Source organism: Zonotrichia albicollis, chromosome 1 (genome assembly GCF_047830755.1).
Source record: "Zonotrichia albicollis isolate bZonAlb1 chromosome 1, bZonAlb1.hap1, whole genome shotgun sequence".
NCBI classification, from domain to species: Eukaryota; Metazoa; Chordata; class Aves; order Passeriformes; family Passerellidae; genus Zonotrichia; species Zonotrichia albicollis.
In genome coordinates this window covers 67,274,331-67,293,459 of record NC_133819.1, presented here as the reverse complement: position 1 = coordinate 67,293,459, position 19,129 = coordinate 67,274,331, and the positions used below count along the sequence as shown (strand labels likewise).

At 41.0% G+C, this 19,129-nt stretch overlaps 1 protein-coding gene and 1 long non-coding RNA gene across 2 annotated transcripts in view; one reads left to right on the top strand and one right to left on the bottom strand.

Annotated features, from left to right (window-relative positions):
• The window catches only part of ELOVL2 (ELOVL fatty acid elongase 2), a 50,414-nt gene extending 39,262 nt beyond the window's left edge, over positions 1 to 11,152 (bottom strand). Inside the window, exon 1 of the mRNA XM_005481722.4 lies at positions 10,892 to 11,152. Within this exon, the coding sequence (XP_005481779.2) occupies positions 10,892 to 11,137 (246 nt within the window). The 5' untranslated portion in view covers positions 11,138 to 11,152. The remainder of the gene's footprint in view (positions 1 to 10,891) is intronic.
• Positions 5,826 to 17,398, top strand: LOC141729425 (uncharacterized). The gene is made up of 3 exons (XR_012580919.1): positions 5,826 to 6,083; positions 7,354 to 7,452; positions 17,278 to 17,398. It is a non-coding gene; the product is annotated as an uncharacterized LOC141729425 (long non-coding RNA).
• Positions 17,399 to 19,129: the final 1,731 nt, after the last annotated feature.

Below are 19,129 nucleotides of genomic sequence, written 5' to 3'. Positions count from 1 at the left end.
CCTCTGTGAATTCAGAAAGCTGAGAAAGGAACAAAGTGGGATTAAAACCCACAAAAGCACATCTATAATAATGCTTATTATTATAAGTTTGCTTTTTTTTCCCCCCAAACCCTCTACTGAGTGTCTTATTTATACATTAAATTTACTAAGATGAATTCTGCCCAGCTGTTTCTCCTTTGTGGAAAATTGCACCTATAAACACTTATTCAAACTGGGCTAAGTACCTGCCCAAAGGCAAAATCTACCCTGGTGCATACTCTGTCTAATCTGTTCAAGTTGTTGAATTATACAAGGACATTAAACCAGGACAAATTCCCATCCCCCTGCCCCTGGAAGAAGCAGGATATTTATGAGGGAGCATGTCCATAGGACAATTATAACCCAACACATTATGGGTAAATGCCATGCTGGCTGATGGAGGGACCAGCAGAATTCCACACAGATGTAACATTCTCCTTGGCCAGACTCACTGGACCCACTGCCAGCAGTGGAGTGCTTGTGTCTTAATTTGTATCTTGATTGTATCTTAATTTCTCTTCAAAGACAGGGAGTGCAGGACTCTGGCAAGGTAACTAAGTCTGAGGTATGTGTGTGCATGTTTTCTATCTGTCCCATGCAGGGACTGGTCACATAGGCCAGGTTGTATCCTGCTTTAGCCTCATCCTAAAAGTAACAGCACCCAGATGTTCTTGTTCTTACAGCTTGGGTGTGTTCTTTTGCCCACTAGAGGAATGTTTTTCCTTGGTTTGCAGTCATTTGCTGGGCCATTACTTTGGGTAGTTTCTGCCCAAATGGATAGAACCTTTCCTGAGCTATTTATAGGGATGTAAGTTGGAAAAGGTGAAAGAAAAGAATTTGAAGGAGAGGGAGGTGTTTGTAGCATGCTGCTGAGGATTAGAGAGTTCACATCCCAGCTTCTAAGGTTTCAGCCTTAATCTTCCAACACATGCAAAGCCTTTCAATTTCACTTCGAGGTCATTACCCATGTACAAAACTGTCTAACTGCTGGGTGACAAATGTGGACACAAAACTCAGTACAGGAAGCTTTTCAGTTGGGAGTGTAAATTGTTCTGGGAAAGAAGCATGAAGTTTTCAGTAAAAATACCTACTTCTAAAATCTGTACCTTAGATTTCAAATCAAGCAGATTTCAAGCTTGTGAGTTGTAATAGACATTTATCTCCTAATTTATCACTTGATGGTAGATAGCATTTACCATTTACTGCTGATTGAAAGAAGAAAAGTAAAACCCAAAAAATTCTGAAGGGTAAGCCTGTCATGATGTCTAACCATATGTAAAGCAAACATGACTAGAAAACATGCAGTACTTCAGTGGGTATTGCTGGTCTTGCAATACATCTTGTGCCTTTGTAATTATGTCCAGTATTAGAAGATCAGCTTTCTTGGTGGAGGCTTTTCACACAGCTAGCTTTCTTCAGCATTCAGGAAGATCATCTGATAGGATCAGCCTAAGCTGACCTGGAAAGTCAAGCACCATTGAAGTTGGGAATTTCCATGTGCCATAACAGCTCCATGAGAGCCCTGCACCGCTGTGGCTGTAACACCGCTCCAGACTGAATGAATTGCTTCTCAGAAGAAACAGCTATTATAAAGACAGAGATCATTTGGAAAAATTTTGGTTCCCTTGATAGTTAAGCATCAATGAGGTTCAATGCTGCTCCAAAGTGGAGTGGGAGAAAAACTAGAGTTGCTGGCAAGGTCAGCTTGAAGTATCTGAGACCTGATATACATCACATGCACTGATCAAGTACCGCTTTCCAGAAAATGAATATCCTCACCAGCTTAGGTTTCCAAGAAGGATAAGCATCACTTCTTACTTTGCATCATGTGTGTGCTGTTAGGAATAACTATTTGAAGAGATAACAACTTCTTACAAGTAATCGCAATAAATACGTTTGTTCTACAGAAGCTAGAAACAGCACTGATGGCTCTTGTAGCTGATTTAAGTTTCAGTGCAGATAACCTTAAAAACTAAATAAATAGATAAGATAATAAAGATAAAATTAGAACCTTCTGTACTCAAAAAAAACCCCCAAAAACCACCAACTAAGGGAGAAAAACAAACTAGCAGACAGAATAATTGTTTGCCAGTGAAATGCATTGTCTGACAGAGTGGCAAAGGTAATAATGGTAAATCTAGTTTATTTAATGTCATACAGTACTAAGATGTTTCAGGCAAAAAAGCAGTCCTAAGAAGCTTTCCCAGGGAAAACTAACTATAACAAGAAATACATACCTCTGTTTAAGTCTGTGCAATCTATAAATGTGGTGAGGGAGTAAATGTGTGACAGTTGTGAGAGTTAGGTGAGCAGGCAAAATAAAAGGATTCCAAGTATCACTGATTTTAAAGAAAATCCCTCTATTTAGAATGATTTCTTTTATGAAGGCTATAAGAAAGAAAGTAGGAGGTGATGTCTGAAGATGTCCCCTGGTACTTTCCCCAGCTAGGTATAAACACTGTGTTATTTGAGGGCTCTAATTGAAATCGAAAGCTTCCTTCATTCTGACTGTGGGTATGTCTCTCTCCTAATTTAAATTCAGTTACCTGCATTATTAACCTGAGGAGTTGATCAGCTGTGTATTGATCAAGATATAGCCTAAACTGGCTTATGGAGCCAAATGCATGATCATTTCAGGCAACGAATTCTCCAACACCATCTAATGCCAGATGGATGAATGAAGTGTCACAGGTATTTAATCATCTACTTTGCTATTGAGTTCAGTGTTCTTAATTTACACTGACTCATTATTTGAATAATATTGCATCCTCTTTGCTGAAACAACCACCTTATTGCATCCAATGAAAGCCTCTGAGAATTACACTTACACCAGTGTCTTATGAGTGCTGTTCATATTTGGAGGTGGAACAGTGGGGAGACACCTTTGCAAAAGAAGCAAGAACATGTGAAACCCCAAGTTTCCTAAGACCAGGGGACTAGCATGGGTTTCTCATTTTCAGCTGATCAGGATGTTCCTTGTCCTATTGAGTGCTCAGGACCTGTTAGGTTTACTAAGTGTTTGCTGTATGCCTGTCAAGCTTCAGCAAGACCTGAGGTTTTACAAGCCAGAATATTAAATACTCACACTCCTTTAAACTCAGGAAAACACATCTAGGGGGAAAATGGGACAGTGCTGTCTTCTTTCCCTTTTACACCTGTCTTAAAGACACTGCTCTCTGTCTTGGCTTTCAACTTTGTACCGTTCCATCAAACCACTTTCTGATCTGAATTCTGACATCTCCCAAAGGTGTCTGGCAAACAGTAGAAAATTACTTCATGATTGATGAAAAAGAAATTATTTTATGAAAAAAATCCTATTAAATGTAGTCCTGAAGGGACATTTTAGTTATACCAGATTTGAAATAAAATTATACTGCAAATTTAGTAAATGTAAAATGGGAAAAAATGGTTCTTTTTCTCCAGTAAGGTTATGAGAGATATTTTTTAGTTTTTCTTTAAGTTATTGTAATCAAAAGAACTCTTATCTATCCTTTTATCTTTGAAGGGTTTTTGCAGATACTATTAAAATACAGGCTTAGAAAGTCTACAGCACTAAGGAAGAAACAACTGTATTGAACCCAGAAGGTTTTCATTTCAGTTTTTACTGAAATGGAGAGGTATTTCTATTTTGCTGAACAATAAAGCTGAATGCTACCTCTTCTCTTGCCTTGCACAAATTGCCAGTTTTAAAGACAAGTTTCAAATGTGTTTCAGCACCAAGAAATCACAAGCTGTATCTCAGCTCTCAAAGGAGAGCTTGAAGATCCTGCGATGCTTTTGCCACATATCAAAAAAAAAAAAAATCTTAGAGAGAATATGTAACTAAAATTCTGCCTGAAAAAAGAGCCCTGGAAATTGAAAATAATGCTCTAAAACCAGAGATGTGATCTAGTTCTGGGGAAGGAATGATTGAACAGCTCTTTCTCATGGTTCTTAATCATCAAGCTGCCAGATAATGACAATAGCTCCAGTATTCCAACAGGAAAAATTTCCAATGTTGCTTTTAAGGGTGAATCCAGATTCTTCTAACACATTTTTCAGTGGATGTATCTAATTTTTGGGAGAAGATTTGGATTTCTTAGGTAACTCACATAAATAAGCTGTCTACTACTTGGAGAGTGATGATCACTGCTGGCTGGAAGACATCTCTCATTTCTGCTTTCAGTAGCAGCAGGAAGTGGGAAGAAGAAAGGAACCTATGAAGACTTTGCTAATCTGAACAGGTTTCTGATACACTTGTTTTCTAAGTCTTTGATTTTTCTTTTTCCTCCATTAACTTGAAAATATGGAGTTTTTATCTGGCTTCATGCATACTTTTCTGTCAGCATTAAAAGCTATGCCTTGGAAAGAAGTCGAGTCAAGTGAGTACTCCTAGGTATGAAGGGCTGATTTTAAGATTTAAATCCACAGTACAGTCTGGTGTAACAGCAAAGCAACACTGAAATGCTACCCTAGGAAGACACATAATACTAACAGCTGAGAGGACAGATGCAGCTGGTTCTAAAAAATATCTCATTGCATGGGGTATTTTTCATATCACACAAGCATCTGAATTTGAGTAGCCAGTCACAATGCAAATTGTGTAGATTACTTAATATATAAAGGTATTTAAATAATAAATTGACAAGTATATAAATATAAAAACATATAAAGACTTAATGATTTTTACCCCTGGAATTGCATGGACTACTGACAAACTGGAAAAAATTACACCATGTGCACAGTAAAACATGGTACTGGCACAAATACCAACTCCTATCTGATCAGACCTTGCACAACCTCACAGTTAATCTTTTAAACTCCAGCAGAAGTAACTTGGCTGGCTGCAGGAGGCAATGGGAGAGAAAGCAGGTGTGGACAGTAATATTCAGAACTGCCTTACCAAGAGATGTGCCAATTCCCTGACAAGGAAATCACTCTCAAAAAGTTTGCCAACCATTTATTCCTTGCCAATTTGAAGGCACTTTGCTTTTTGGAACAGTTTTATCCATGCTTACAGAAAAATGCAAGAAACAGTCTTGTTTTACTTCTAGTTGGATGTGAAAATGCAAGTGTAATATAAGGAAATAAGGAAGCAAAAGCTGATGCCTGCTTTCTAAAGAGTCACTTGAGAACACAAAACAACAACTAAAGAAGGAAATATCTTCTTCTATAAACTGGTCCTTAACTTTGTTTTCTTCCTTCCACTTCTCCCTTAAATCCTGGAGGGCAAAACCTTGTATTTCAAATGCTAATTCATGTTTTGGACTTCAGTCATGTTTAAAGGAGACGGCACAAGGAGAGGAAAGGAAATGACAGTTGATTTTCAAGCTTAATAAAGAAGAAAACAGAGGGTATGGAAGTCCTCTTATGTATCCTCCTCCAAAACAATTCTCAATTTTCCTCTTTTAAAACCCTAAATGAACCCTAATGAACTCTGAGGACACCTCTTCTTAAAACTGTATGAAACCCAAATAACAGAGTGCTGTCTGCTGGCACAGGATAAGAGGGTGCCCAAGCTAATTAGCTCTCTTTCTCCATCAGCCCCAACAGTGGGTATCCTAGAGTTTAATCCACACATAACTGGAATTTTAAAGCCCAGACTCTTAAACCCATTACACCATGGAAACACCCAGACCGACACTTTCCTCAGAATGAAAATGCTAATGACTGTGCTGCATGGTAATGCCCTAGTGATACAAAATGTCTGTAAACTGCCCCAGTTATTGTCACCTAGAGGAAATAACAGCTGCAGACTTTTTATCATGCGTGTAAGTCAGTCCCCCTGTTAGGCTGCTGTACCACATTGTCTTTGCTGGCTAAAAAGCTTCATGAATGGTGACTACTGACGAGCATCCTGTAGGAAGTTCTTTAAGAAATAAGGGAAGAATGGTTTGGTTGTGGCTCCTAATGCTTGGGTTTAGGACATTTATTTTAAACTTGGTCACCCTACTTCTAATTTCCATTTCTTGCTGTGTTGGTTTTCAAATGATGACACAGAATATGAGCTATTTCTTGCTTCATTTCCATACCTGTCCTCCTTATGGTGAAAAAAACCAAAATTTCTCCAACCAATCATCAAAAAGGTAATGATCTTAATTTTTTATTCTCTAATTACATATCTTTGTATACAAATTTCTACCAGAGAGCCTGTGATTTCTGTCACTATGGGGTGCTGACCTTTACCACTTTATCACAGTCAGTTTTGACTAAAAAAAGGAAGTTCAGGGCAGTTTAAAAGTCATTATCTAGATGAACTCAATATTTTAAATTTAATATTTTATTTTAATTAATTAATTTAATTAATTAAATATATTGATTAATTGATTTAATATTTTAAACTTATACTCTGTTCTTGTTAGACTTGTTAGACTTTCAAGTCAGAATACTTCCAGTATTAATAGCAATATAATGTTGTCATTTCTTGAAGATGTAAAGAATTTTAATTACACTGCTAAACCTGAATTATCTATTCCTCAAAAACTTAAAGTGGCTTTTGCTGTTAGTTAGGTAGATAAGATGCCCCACAGAAGTCATAAATATTCACTTCATTTCACATTGTACTCTACTTGTCAGCTGTGCAGCAGTCCCATGGGTAAAGATGCAGTCACTCAGATAGTGTGGCCCGTGTATTTAGCATATGAGAAGGGAAGCCATGGAGGGTTTATCCAGATAATGGATTTACAAGCTCCACTGTTGCCAGGCACTCACAAATTGGCTGATTAATTTGGTCTGCTCAAATTCTGAAGTGTGGCATTTATGATGTGACAGAGCTGCACATCCAGGGTTTGATTCTTCCCTGTTAGAGCTGGGCAATCCTCCTTGTACCTTTCCACCACTGCCTCACCAGGCAGGCTCATCCCAGCAGCTGTCTGGCTGGAACAAGCAGTTGTGCACTTAATTCCATCCCCATCATTTCCCTCCCTTCTCTGTTACCTTATTTAATTACAAATCAGGCTGCACTTGTGACATATTATTTTATCATTGAATATAGACTTCAGACACTCTTTGTATGGTGTTTAACAATGTCTCAGCTTTTAAATCAGTTTTACAGGCAGTATTTAACAAAACTCGGGAAGAATGATGATGTTATTCTATTTATTTACACTTGAATTTTGCTTAGATCAGGGAATAAACCAACCCTTAATACTTGCCTTACTTTGGACTTTACTAATGCCTCAAGAAAATAATATTGCAGGGGTTTTTTTCCCATCTTTTGATTGAGTCAGAGGTTCAAATTTAAAGTGTTTGCCTATGATTAACCTTTTTCTTCAATAAAGTCAAGAGATACTATAAAGTTAAATGAATGTAAAATTGAGTTCCTAATGAACAAGAGGACTGTGCTTTTTTTCACAGATCAGACTGCTTGTAATGAAGATACAATGATCAGTCTTCAAGAATCAGAGGATCTTCCTAGAGATGAGAGGGATCAACACCAAGGGCATGCAGGTTTTGGTATGTGGGTATCTGTAACTATGAATGCAAATGAATTGGTGGACTCTTACTACAGTTCCTGGAAGGTTTTTTCCCTAATCAATTTCACTATGTGAAAAAGGATTCAGTGTCTCTTCTTGAGTTTCTATGCAAGCAGAGCCTATCTTTCCTGTTCTATATGCAGCTTCTCAGCATGCTTTCTCATAGCCCATTAATTCTGTGTCAGTTGCCTTGCTGCTCTGGTTCTGGATGGCAGGGCTGCTGCAGTCCATTCCCTCTTCACTCTGCTGGAGCTGGAGAGATCTTGTGGGTGCTGTAGCACTGGGGGTGGTGTCATCAGGTATTTGTGCTGAGTTGATCTCTGTCTGATGAAAAACATTCTCTTCCAATTTGCGTGCCACTGTTCAAGGGCTAGAACGTCGTCTTTGCAATCGTTCTTCTCATGCAGTATTCAGAGAAACTAACAAACACCAATGGACAATGAGACAGGGGTTTATTTTGGCTACAGTCAACAAAGAAGAGGCATTTTTGCTCTCTCTAGGGCTCTTTGTGTGTGTTCTGCAATCAGTGTATGCCCACACCAAGGTCCATATCCTGATATGGTGGCCATGATGCTTATGAATGCTTAGAAGAGTTAGGTGTCTTTCTGTGTTGACTTCAGATTACAGGGGTATCAAAGCCTCTGAAGGAAATGAAAAGCATATTCTAGCTTCTGTCTCTCCTTCTACCACTGGATTCTTGTAGAGGTATAGATACTGGCAAAGGATCTATAATATCCAAATACAGTCCTCATGTTTATGCTTACCTTAGTCCTACCTAGTCTCTTTGTAAGCATAAGTTGCCATGACTGTGCAGTGCTATAGACCCTCTTACCCCATGAAAGTGGGATTTGACCCCATGGAAAATACACTGACAAATCAAAATGTGTAATCGGTTTAAAGTTCAAGGGTGCAGCCAAATCCTGAGCCAGTGTAATTTGACCTAGATTCACTGAAGCAAGGAGAGCTGCAGTGAACTACATAAACAGAAGAACCAAGCCACTGTGGTTGCCCTCATACGGTGAGGATGATGAGGAAATGCTAATTGCTTTATGATGGCAGTGGTTTGCTGCTTCAGCAAAATGTAGTTTCAAAACAAACAAACAAAAAAGTTTTCTTATGCAACTTTCTACAAATAATAGTGATTATTGAGCACCCAGGATGCTGAAAAAACTCTCAGTTGAGTTTAAAGGACACTAGCAACATAAGCCTGCTTATCTCCATTTCTATACAAGTGAAGGGAATGCTCAATCAATGTTCCCACCACCTAGGCCAAAAATCTGCTTGTCCTACATTTGCTCCTGATACCTTTGGTAGTATACTCCGATGTCCCCATGACCCCTTGCCCCCAAGCTCCAGGTCCATCTAGAAATCGATGTGCTGCAACTTTTAACCCTGCATTAGCATCATTGCAACAGCTTTCATCAATAGCTCAGGTATCTGTTTCAGTAACTATCATTCCAAAGACACTCTTTCCAAAGTAACCTTCAGCCTTTATACCACTTCAAGGACTTTCTCAGATTGGCGATTTTTTCCTGAGAATGCCATTGCCCAACAAAGCTTGGGAAATGTCAGCAACTTTTGAACACTAAGATTACTGGACATACAGAAGCGCAAAATTTGCTAATCCAAACCCACTTGTAGCTCTGAATGGCGACTTCTGGTTATTGCTTCCAGCCATTTCAAGAAAAATGTCAAGGTTAATTGAACAGCTCTAGGAACCAGAAAGAATTAAGGGTAGGTCTCAGCTATAATTTCCATTGGTATGAGGTTGCCAATACCTATGTTACGAATTAATGCTTCCTTGATTTGCACCAGTCTAACTGACTTCATCTCAGTCCTGGAAGGAATCAGAATGAAAGATTTTAACTAGTTCTGGATATTTTACCTTTCTTTCCTGCTGCCTCAGTACTCCTGAGCACCTGGGTATTACCTGTACCAATTACTGATAAATAATGTACATTACCTTCTGCAACACCAGGTATCTTTGTAACCTTCTTCCTCTGCCACAAGGGACACATTATCAATGGCTGGTATTCACTAAGTCTTTGTGCAGCTGAGGTAATTTAGTCATAGCTTTTGTGTTTATATTCCAAATTTAAAGGAAATAGAAATTCAATTATGTCACTCTAAGGGGGCTCAGGCAGCATAAACTACTGCACCATTTCAGGTCTTTTCAATAGGATCCTCTCATATCTATCATCCCAAAGTGGAGTTGGTGGCAAATAGAATACACAGGAGAAACAGATTCAGACTGACAGCAGGTGTACACATGACTTTTAGAAAGAGGACTGAAGTTAATTCATAGAATGACTATTTGGATATTATTCATGTCTGGATTTATGGGGGAAGAAAGGGTCCAAACCGATTTTGGTTCAAGGAAGGCAGAATTTCCTATATGTGATGCAAAGACATTTTTTTGGGGGGGGGAAAGTATTTTTGTTGTTAAATCATATAAAACAAAAACTAGGCTCAGTTAATCATGCCTCAAGCTTCTGATACAACAAGCTTTGCCAAATTATTCATCCCAATGTGCTTCAAAATTTAAGGCTGCAAAACACTTCTTTGATAGTGTCCTACTTTGTAAGGTCGGCAGTACACTTAATGCATTGCTCTTTATAAACAGGATGAGCTCCTTTGGGAAAGTTACTATGACTGCAAAGACACAATGTGCTGTGGGGAATCGGCACTGCTCGCTAAATAGGTGACTTCATTGTTCCACTTTAACTCTTTTAAATGCTGAACTAGAGTCTAAAACTCCATTGTTCATTCATTACATGGAGAAAAAAAAAAAAAAAAAAAAAAGAAGAGGAAGCGTTCCACTACAGATTGCATGGATAAAGCAAGAGCTTCTGTTAAGATAACAAATTAACGGGAATAATCGGTTTATGTAACACGCTCAAACGCACCTCGGGGTAGAGCAGAATGCACCTGCTCGGAGCGGGGCTGGGCGCAGGGCAGCGGGGGAGATGGATGCCCAGGGGCTGCGTTCCATCTCTCGCTCCCTCTCTCCATCCATCCCTCCCTCTACGCAGGACCGCGTTCCTCCACGTGCCTGTCCCCGCTCCCGCCGGGCTCCCGGTGCTGCGGGGCTGGCCCCGGGGCTCCCTGTCCCCCATCCCTTCTCCCCCGCTCCCCAAGGATCCCTCTGTCCCTCCCTCCTTCCCTACAATGCCCAAGCTCAGCCGCTCGACCCGACCCGCGCCGGCGGCCGTGGGGGCATCTGAGGCCGTGCTCCCCCTCTGCTCCCGAAAAATCACGCCCGAACGCGGCCCGCAGCAGCGGGGGAAGCGGCGGGGAGGAGGGCGGGAGGGCAGCGGGGTCTCTCCGCCGGCCCCGGTGGAGCGGGGCTAGGGAGGAGAGGGGCAGGGGGCCCGGGGGATGTGCGTGTGCGGGGAGGGGACGCGGGGGTCCCCACTCACCATGGTGGCGGCGCGGCGCTGTCCAGGGTATCGGCGGCTCGGCGCGGCTCTGCAGGCGCGGCCCCGCGCCCGCCCTATAAGGCACCGCCTTCCCCGGCCCCGGCGCGCCCGCCCCCGCCGTGAGAGGGCGGGCACGGGCAGCACGGAGGGCCGGGGCTCCGCGGGGCGGGCAGAGCCGAGCCGGGCCGTGGGGGGGCGACGGGGAGCGGTATCTGGGCAGGGGAGAGCCAAGAGGGGCTGCTCCATCACCCACCCAGCTGTCGCGGCAGATGGTGGCCGTTTGCCTTTGTTGGAATCCACCCTGTCGGGAAGATTCAGTTCACTGTCGGGCCGCTTTGGGAGCAGGCAGGGTCACTGAATCTGTTGGATTCAGCTTGGGTGGCCCAGCACTCGTTTTTACAAGCTGAAATTCTCTAATCTGAAGCCCTGAATCCTGCACACACTGTGCCAAAGTGAGATCCACCACTTGGAATGGTTACCAGTTGGTCTCAATAATCTCAGAGGTCTCTAAATGATTCCATGATTCCATCTGTGGCATCCCCAAGGAGATCTGTCTGTTGGGGAGTGACTGCTAAGAAAATGTTCAGGCTGGCTAGGAAGGAAACAAAAATCACACAGAGCAGGATCTACTGATCCCATCACAGCTCAGCCTCTGACACTCAACAGAAAAAGAGTCAGGGATGGAAGTGGCTTTGTGCTTGGTGTAACAAGAAAACAAAAATCTCACACGTTCAAAATGCATTTTTGTTCCAAGTGGTGACAAAGTCTTACAGCTACTATAAAACATTTATTTAAACTATCAAAGTTGGTTGAAAATTTCCTGCTTCTTTATCCCTGCTTTTAATAAGGAGATCAAAATAACATTTCTTAAAAACTATTACTATTTTTCATTTTTATTTTCTAAAGGAAAATTTGTCAAGGAATTACATATCCATACATGCACTTCCATCTCTGCCTTCTCAATTCTGTGTTCATAGTTTGGTTGACCACAGCTCAGAGATGTGTTTCCACATCAGTGGGACAAACAGTGGAAATAAGACAAGAAGAGCATGAGTGGTGCAAGACTGGTGTCATCTTCACAAACTAAAGCGTATTTGATGTACAGACATGCTGTATTTGTCAAAAATGTAGCACTGATGTTCAGGAATTTGATATTTCCTTCCTGATTGGCTCTTTTTCCATGTGCTACTTCAGCCCTTGCTCACTCTTGGATCTATACACAGAGGTCCACCAAAGGCAGTGAGGATGGTGATCTTCCCGGGGCTGCTGCCTGCCTAGAAATGATACTGCCAAGAGTTCATGTGAAAGCGTGTACTTATGTAATTTCTAACCCACTTTTACAGACACAAACTTGTTTGCTCAAGCTTCCAAATTCCAGCATGTTAGTCCAAACTAACTGCCCCAATTCCTGAGGTTGACCTCACAACCTTTCCCCTACTTCATCTTTTCCATAGGTTATTCATTTAATTCTTTGTGCGCCATCACAAACCATCTTGAAATACTGAGGAGAAATACTTTCTCTGCCTATTTTTCCCCCAGAGAAATTGTTCACTAAACAGAAAATTGGCCTCTTTGTCCAAAAATCTTGTCACTCTTTAGGTGCTGTAGAGAGAGGAACAGTTTGGAAGCTGACTGACAGAGAAACATAGAAGTGACCCAGTGCATTGCAGTGCTTTGGCTTCACAATTTTTATTCCAGTTTCTTTATTGTTGAAAATAATCTGGGTTAGTGTGTCAAGCCAAATCTAGACCTAAAAATATGATAATACAAGGTATTTTTGTCTTTATTCTTGTTATTCTTTGTCTAAAACAGAAAAGAAACCTATGTTCAAATTTGATAAAGATGTCATATTTCTAATTTATTCAGTTCCTTGTTCCTGAAAAATTATATTCCTACTAATTGATACTTGTCTTCCTTAACTAGTTTTCTTCTACAGTAGCAACTTTCTTTTTTAGAAAAACAATAGTGTCTCCAGTGAAGAACAAATAGGATTCTGGTGGCATCTAAGAGAAGCTGTAATAGCATTATAGATATTTTTAACACCTCTCTAATGACCTGAATTTGGAGATTTAAGGGCTGTGGCAGGATTTGGATTCATCTGTTTTGTAGAGAGAGTGATGCCATGCATTTAGTTAGATCCCAGGCACTAAGCAGAGCAGACCTCTGCCAGCCAGCTTTCAGTGATTCTTGAGCAGCACATTGTCCTGAGATAAAAGGTAGAAAAATAAGTTGACATACGGACAAATAGACTTGCTTAGTTCCAGCTGAAATTCCCTGAAAACTGGCAGAGTAAGAAGAGGCAGTTTAAACAACACTTCATTCTGGGGCAATGCTATTACACAACCACCGCTGTTCAAAGTGCAATACCACAGGGAGTGAGCTTGAGCGCTGCTGGTCTAGGGGTGGTTCTAGGTTGTATTTTATCACAAACTACCTAATTTATAGAATCACAGACTTGTTGAGGTGGGAAGGGAACTCTGGAGATCATCTCGTCCAATCAACCTGCTCAGGCAGGGTCTCCTACAGCCAGCTGCCCAAGTTGGTGTCCAGTCAGGTTTTGGATATCTCTACATCTTAGGAAAAGCACATTTGAGTTGCAATGACTTCAGAGCTGACAGATCCCACTGGGCTTACAGCTTGGTAGGAAACAGGGTGGACAAGGTATCCCTGATCAGTCAACTACCAGCAACTTGCTCAGATCCCACTAAGTTTCAATCAGCAGGAAAAAGTTTCAGCTCAGGAAAGAAAAGCCTTTCTGTCTCCCACTACCACATCACCTACTAGCAGTCACTGCTCTTGACCTGACCACGACCTCTTCCAAAGCTTGGGATTTAAACTCAGGACATGCCTGTTTCACAAAATTGTTCTGCCAGCAGCCTCTATCTAATTCACTGGCAAAATGTCTCTTCTGTCTCTGAGCATCTAGCTCAGATGAAAGAGGATACATTTCTTCTATTATCCATTCTTTTGCTAATATTTTGGCATAGAACAATGGTTATGTACCTGCAGATTTCAATTTTGCTAGTGACACCACAGGGAGTTACAAGATCAGTGTGACAGAATTTTATAGAATCATAGAATGAGTTGGAAGGGAACTTAGAGATAATCTAGTTTCAAGCTCTCTGTCATAAACAGGGGCCATTCTCTAAAACAGCTTGCTCAAGGCCCCATCTAGCCTGGGCCTGGCCCCTGCCAGGGGTGGGGCATCCACAGCTTCCCTGGGCAACCTGTTTCAGTTCCTCACCACCCTCACAGTAAAGAATTTCTTCTGTGTATCTAACCTAAATATCTCCTTCTTCAGTTAACTTCTGTTAATTTTTGTTAATTTTATTAACTCAGAACTGTCAGTAATGAAACTGCATGCAATCAAATCTGAGTAATCAGGCTGAAGTGAAAATCTGGAAGTTGGTTCCCTTTTTTTTCTCTGGTATGGTTAGTTCTTTCTAAGTGTTATTTTCAGCTTTGAAACTACAGCTGGTATAATATGTCTGTAAAGCTAATGGCTGCATTAAATTGACAGCTGCAAGTAAGTAAAATAAAAACTAAGTCAAAATAAAAACTAAGTCAAAATAAATTTATGCAGGCAGGAGCACTGAATTGAGCAATTGTGGAGCTCTGAAGTTTTTGTAGCAAATATTTTGTTTTAGCACCCTCTCTCGGACACAAACCATCACTGCTGGTGTTTACTCTTAAAGGGTTTGGCTGAAGCTGGAAAGCATTTGCAACAGGAAAAGTGCTCAGTGGCAGTCACAGATACAGCTTAGTTATGTATTTTTGTATTCTGTAAGTTAACACAAGTAGAATTTTCTCATCCCTCTTAGACTTATCATCTTTATACAAATAGTCTGTGCTGTTCACTTAAGTCAGCCAAGAACTGGGAAAAGCATGAGGGCTCCAAAGCAAATACTGAAGCTGAGTTGTTACAAAAGACCATAGGTCCTCGCTGTCTGCATGTCTCCTGTGAGGAGCCTGCTGGCCTTAACTGCTGGGAATTGAGGATGAACCTCAATTTTCTCTCTTACAGCCACCAGTATTTGGTGTTAGGGTAGCTTGTGGAGGTCTCAGTTTGGGACCATGGTCTTGCTGTGTCCAACATCCAAGAGCTCATGGTGTCATGAGTAACAGTGTAACACAGAGAGAAAGGGGTGGGAGGAAGGGGTTACTTTGTATTCCCACCCTGGGAAAAGAGAAGTGTATTAATGCCAAAAGAAAATCAGCAGTGGGAAGGTCAATAAGTACATTCTGAATAGCAGAAGGGGCTACAATTTGCATTTTCTGCATGAACTGTAACTATCTGCCCAGCTTCTAGAGTACAACTGATAGGCAGTCAAGTTCCTATACATTATTTTGGCTCCAGTAGTTGATATGGTTGCCATTTACCTTCAGAGATACTATATGTGCCAAGAGAAGGCTTAAAAAATTAGGACACTGTAGAACAAAAACTGCCTGGATTACTTTAACTTGCTCTTCCTGCCCACATTAATTTTACTAAGCCTTATTTGCAATAATAGCATTCGGCAACACTCCCACTTCATCAATGTAGGGTGCAGGTGATAATAAACAAACAGGAGGCCATCAATGATGCAAGGGTCTGGAAAAGGACAAAAAAAAAAAAACCCAACAAACCAAACTTAAGTGGCTGAAATTCTTTTTCAGAACAAGAAAAATGCCTTATATAGAATAATTTCTATGCTATTTACATATAAGTTTTTACAGCTAGTCAATGATTTCATTCTTCCTTCTGCTGTCTCCCTCTAGGTAACCAAGTGTGGGTTTGTTGAAGTGCTGAGCACTTGCAGCAGGACCCAACATCAGCAAAAGCTGTGCTACAAATAAAGGGAGGCAGGAGATTTTCCCCACGTGCCAGCTCAAAAGCAGGCCAGAAGGGGCAATCAAAAATCATTTGACATTTCAAACGTGTCTGTCTGCCTCAGCCCTCTCCCAGGTGAGGGAAGGATAAAAAGATCCCTCCCTTTGTCCTGTTATGCAAACACAAACAGTTCTTGACTGGCTGCTGTAAAACAACTGGTTGGTCTAGATGCATTAGCTCTCATACCCTGAAAATAAGGTTTGTGCCCTCAGCATCTGCAGCCCTCTTCCCTGAGCTAAAGAATCTTTATTTTTCTTATTCACAATATTGTGGGGCCTCGTTGCTTTGAGGAAACATGTCAAATGCTGCTGCAGTGAGCCAGCCTGTGGTTTGGAGCACTGTTGGGCAGAGGCCCCCTGAGTGCCCCCTCACTGCAGTCTGGTTCCTCTGCAGTCCTTCTGCTGCCTGATGGCCTGAGCATCCTCTTTTCCCTGCCCCCAAAATGTATCTCGGTGTGTCTGTGGTTGTACACACTGAGAGAAGATGTGGGAAGATCGATCAGTGTTGAGCATCGCAGGAAAGAGTGTTCAATGTGGAATATTGACAGTATGCAGGCAGCATGTAACGAGAGGATGGAGAGAAGGTCATAATGTCATGAGTGGGATTTTTCCATCCTCCTCAGGGAATGGATAAGCTAGATTCAATTTTGTGACTCCGCATCACACATATACACTTAAGGAACTGGATATACCAAGATTAGATTTGCGTAAGTAACCTTTTCTCTGAACTTCAGTGAATAGAAAACCTCATGTGTCCAACAGTAGTTCTGTTTTCTTTTGTGTGATTTTATGGAGTTTTGAAAAATAACCATGTCCACATTGCAGCTCACCTATCCCAAGTGCATCACCATCACTATTGCACAGATTTTTGGCACATTAGCACATGAAATGATACATAGTGGGATAGATGTGTATTTATTCATGTTCTTTAACTTCCATCTGAAGAAAAGTCTTAGGTAAAATACATGTAATATGTTTGGGTTTTTTTCATTCATATGGAGATCTGCATATAAATCTTAACTGACACAAAGTGGCTCAAAAGAAAGGATTTATTTCATGTATTAGGAAAAATAGAATAACAAAGCAAATGGTTGGAGGAGGAAAAGTTTCTTCTTGTATCTCATGGCTTGGTTACAGTGTAACCCCCCATTACATCCCACCTATACATCTACCTCTTATTGAAGTTCCCTGGCCATTATGCCAGGAAGTCCTTTTCATGTCTGTCCTGAGGACAATTTCAGTAGTTCACCCATACTGGCATTCAGCAGTCTCAGGCAAGGGATTAGAGGGAAAGTCTAATGGAGCAAAGAAGAATTATCCCCGGTGGAGGAGGACCAGGTTGGGGAACACATACACAAAATGGAAATATCTTAAGTTCCCAGGGCCTGAGAGGCTGTGTCCTTGAGAGTGCTGGCTGATGTCACTGTGAGGCTGCTCTCTATTAGCTTTGAAATAGGCTGCTGACTGGGAGATGTTCCAGGAGAATGGATGAGACCAAGCATCTCTTCTATCTTCAGGGGGCGCAAGAAGGAAGGTCTGGAGAACTTCAGGCCTCTGAGCTTCATCTCAGTCCCTGGAAAGGTCACAGAGGAAATCCTCCTGGAATTCATGTGGTCTCTGAAGACATGAAGATCAAGGTAATTGTGACTAGTCAAAATAGATTTATACGCAGGAAATAATGCCTAAGTCACCTGATGGCCCTCTACAACAAGGTGACTAGCCTGGTGAATGAACTAGAGAAAGGGACAACATGAATAAGTTAAATTAGGGTTTTCCAAACTGAACGTACATTGATTAGAAGGCATTCAAGCTGTACAGAACATATTAGAACTTCAATTACTACTTATTTTCATTTTTTATTTAATTGACTATTGGAATCTCAGAATATGCAGAGTTGGAAAGGACCCATCAGGATCATCAAATCCAACTCCTGGCCCTGCACAAGACACAGGACACCCCAAGAATCACTGTGTGCCTTAAATTCCATATTGCCTGGGGCAGTACTATATATGTTTGAATGTATGATCCATGTGTAGATAGATAGATAGATAGATAGATAGATAGATAGATAGATAGATAGATATCCATATATATCTAAGGCCTATATACACAGATCACATATATTTATTGCTCCAAAATGACCCAATTGCAAGATTAATTCTTTCTTCAATTCTGAATGCTGTGTGGTTCTGCAATGCTTGGGGATGTGATGTGAATGAATCTATTGCTACTATTATTATAGCAGTTTGGAACCATAAAATGGCATATTTGGATTATTTTAGTAGCCCTTACATTTGACAGCAATTTTACAGAAATGAGAAGGTAGTAGTCCCATATCCAGAGAACTGCAGATGGTAAGCAAAAAATCAGAGAAACAGAACAGTGCGGCTAGGAGGAAGCTTATTTTTCAAAAATAATATGGTTGCAACTGTTACTACTTTGCTTTGCTTGTAATACAAAAGAAACCTTGCTTAAGTATATGTAACAAGTGCTGAGGCGAGACTTGTAATAACATTTAAAGATCAGGGTCATGTCAAAGTTAAAAACTTGGAAAATAACAGAAAACATGTTTCAAATTAAATGATACTTGCAAAAGACAAGCTAAGTGGTTTAATACTCCAGGCAGAGTATTAAACAGGGCTTGGAATGTTGGGAAAAGAAGGCTAGGATCGGAAAGAAAGAACTCTACGTCGATTTGGTGAAATCACAGCAGATTTAAGGATGTGAATGGGGGACCACACATGCAGGTAATTTTGGTTTACAGGTATGTTGGAAGGAGGAGGCATGTGGCATGCTCAGAGTCCAGGAAAACAAAGAATTGTTAGCTTCGCTTAATCTTCACTTAAGATTTTAAAATACTACATAAAAGAAACAAAGAACTGGACTAGCTTTCTCTGACGTGTCACTACAATGTTGGCATGCCCATGGGAAACGAAGCTTCTGTAGTAGTGGATTTACACGTTTCCAGTAGTTTTAGAAACATTAACCAGCATGCTACAAAGGAAAATTTTTACTTCATTCCAGTGCTAACAGCGAAGTCCATATCACAATCAAGATCATATCACAGTTCTGAGAGATATTATTTCCTCAGATTTCTTCTAAGTGGGAAGGGCCAGCTTTGATGTGCCACCACCACGTCATCAGAGGGCAAGAGCCAAGGCCACGTGGAATTCGAACCACGCCGGGTTCGCCGGTAAAATCGCTTCCTTGGCTAAGGCCTGGATATTCCTGTTGTCCCTTTATACGATTCCACTGGGTGGAAGGGCAAGAGGGAGAAGGAAGGCAGGAATGGCAAGAGTGAGAAGGAGGATTAAGAAATCCCTAAATCTAAGTTATAGAGCAATGAAATCATAGGATGCTTTGGGTTGC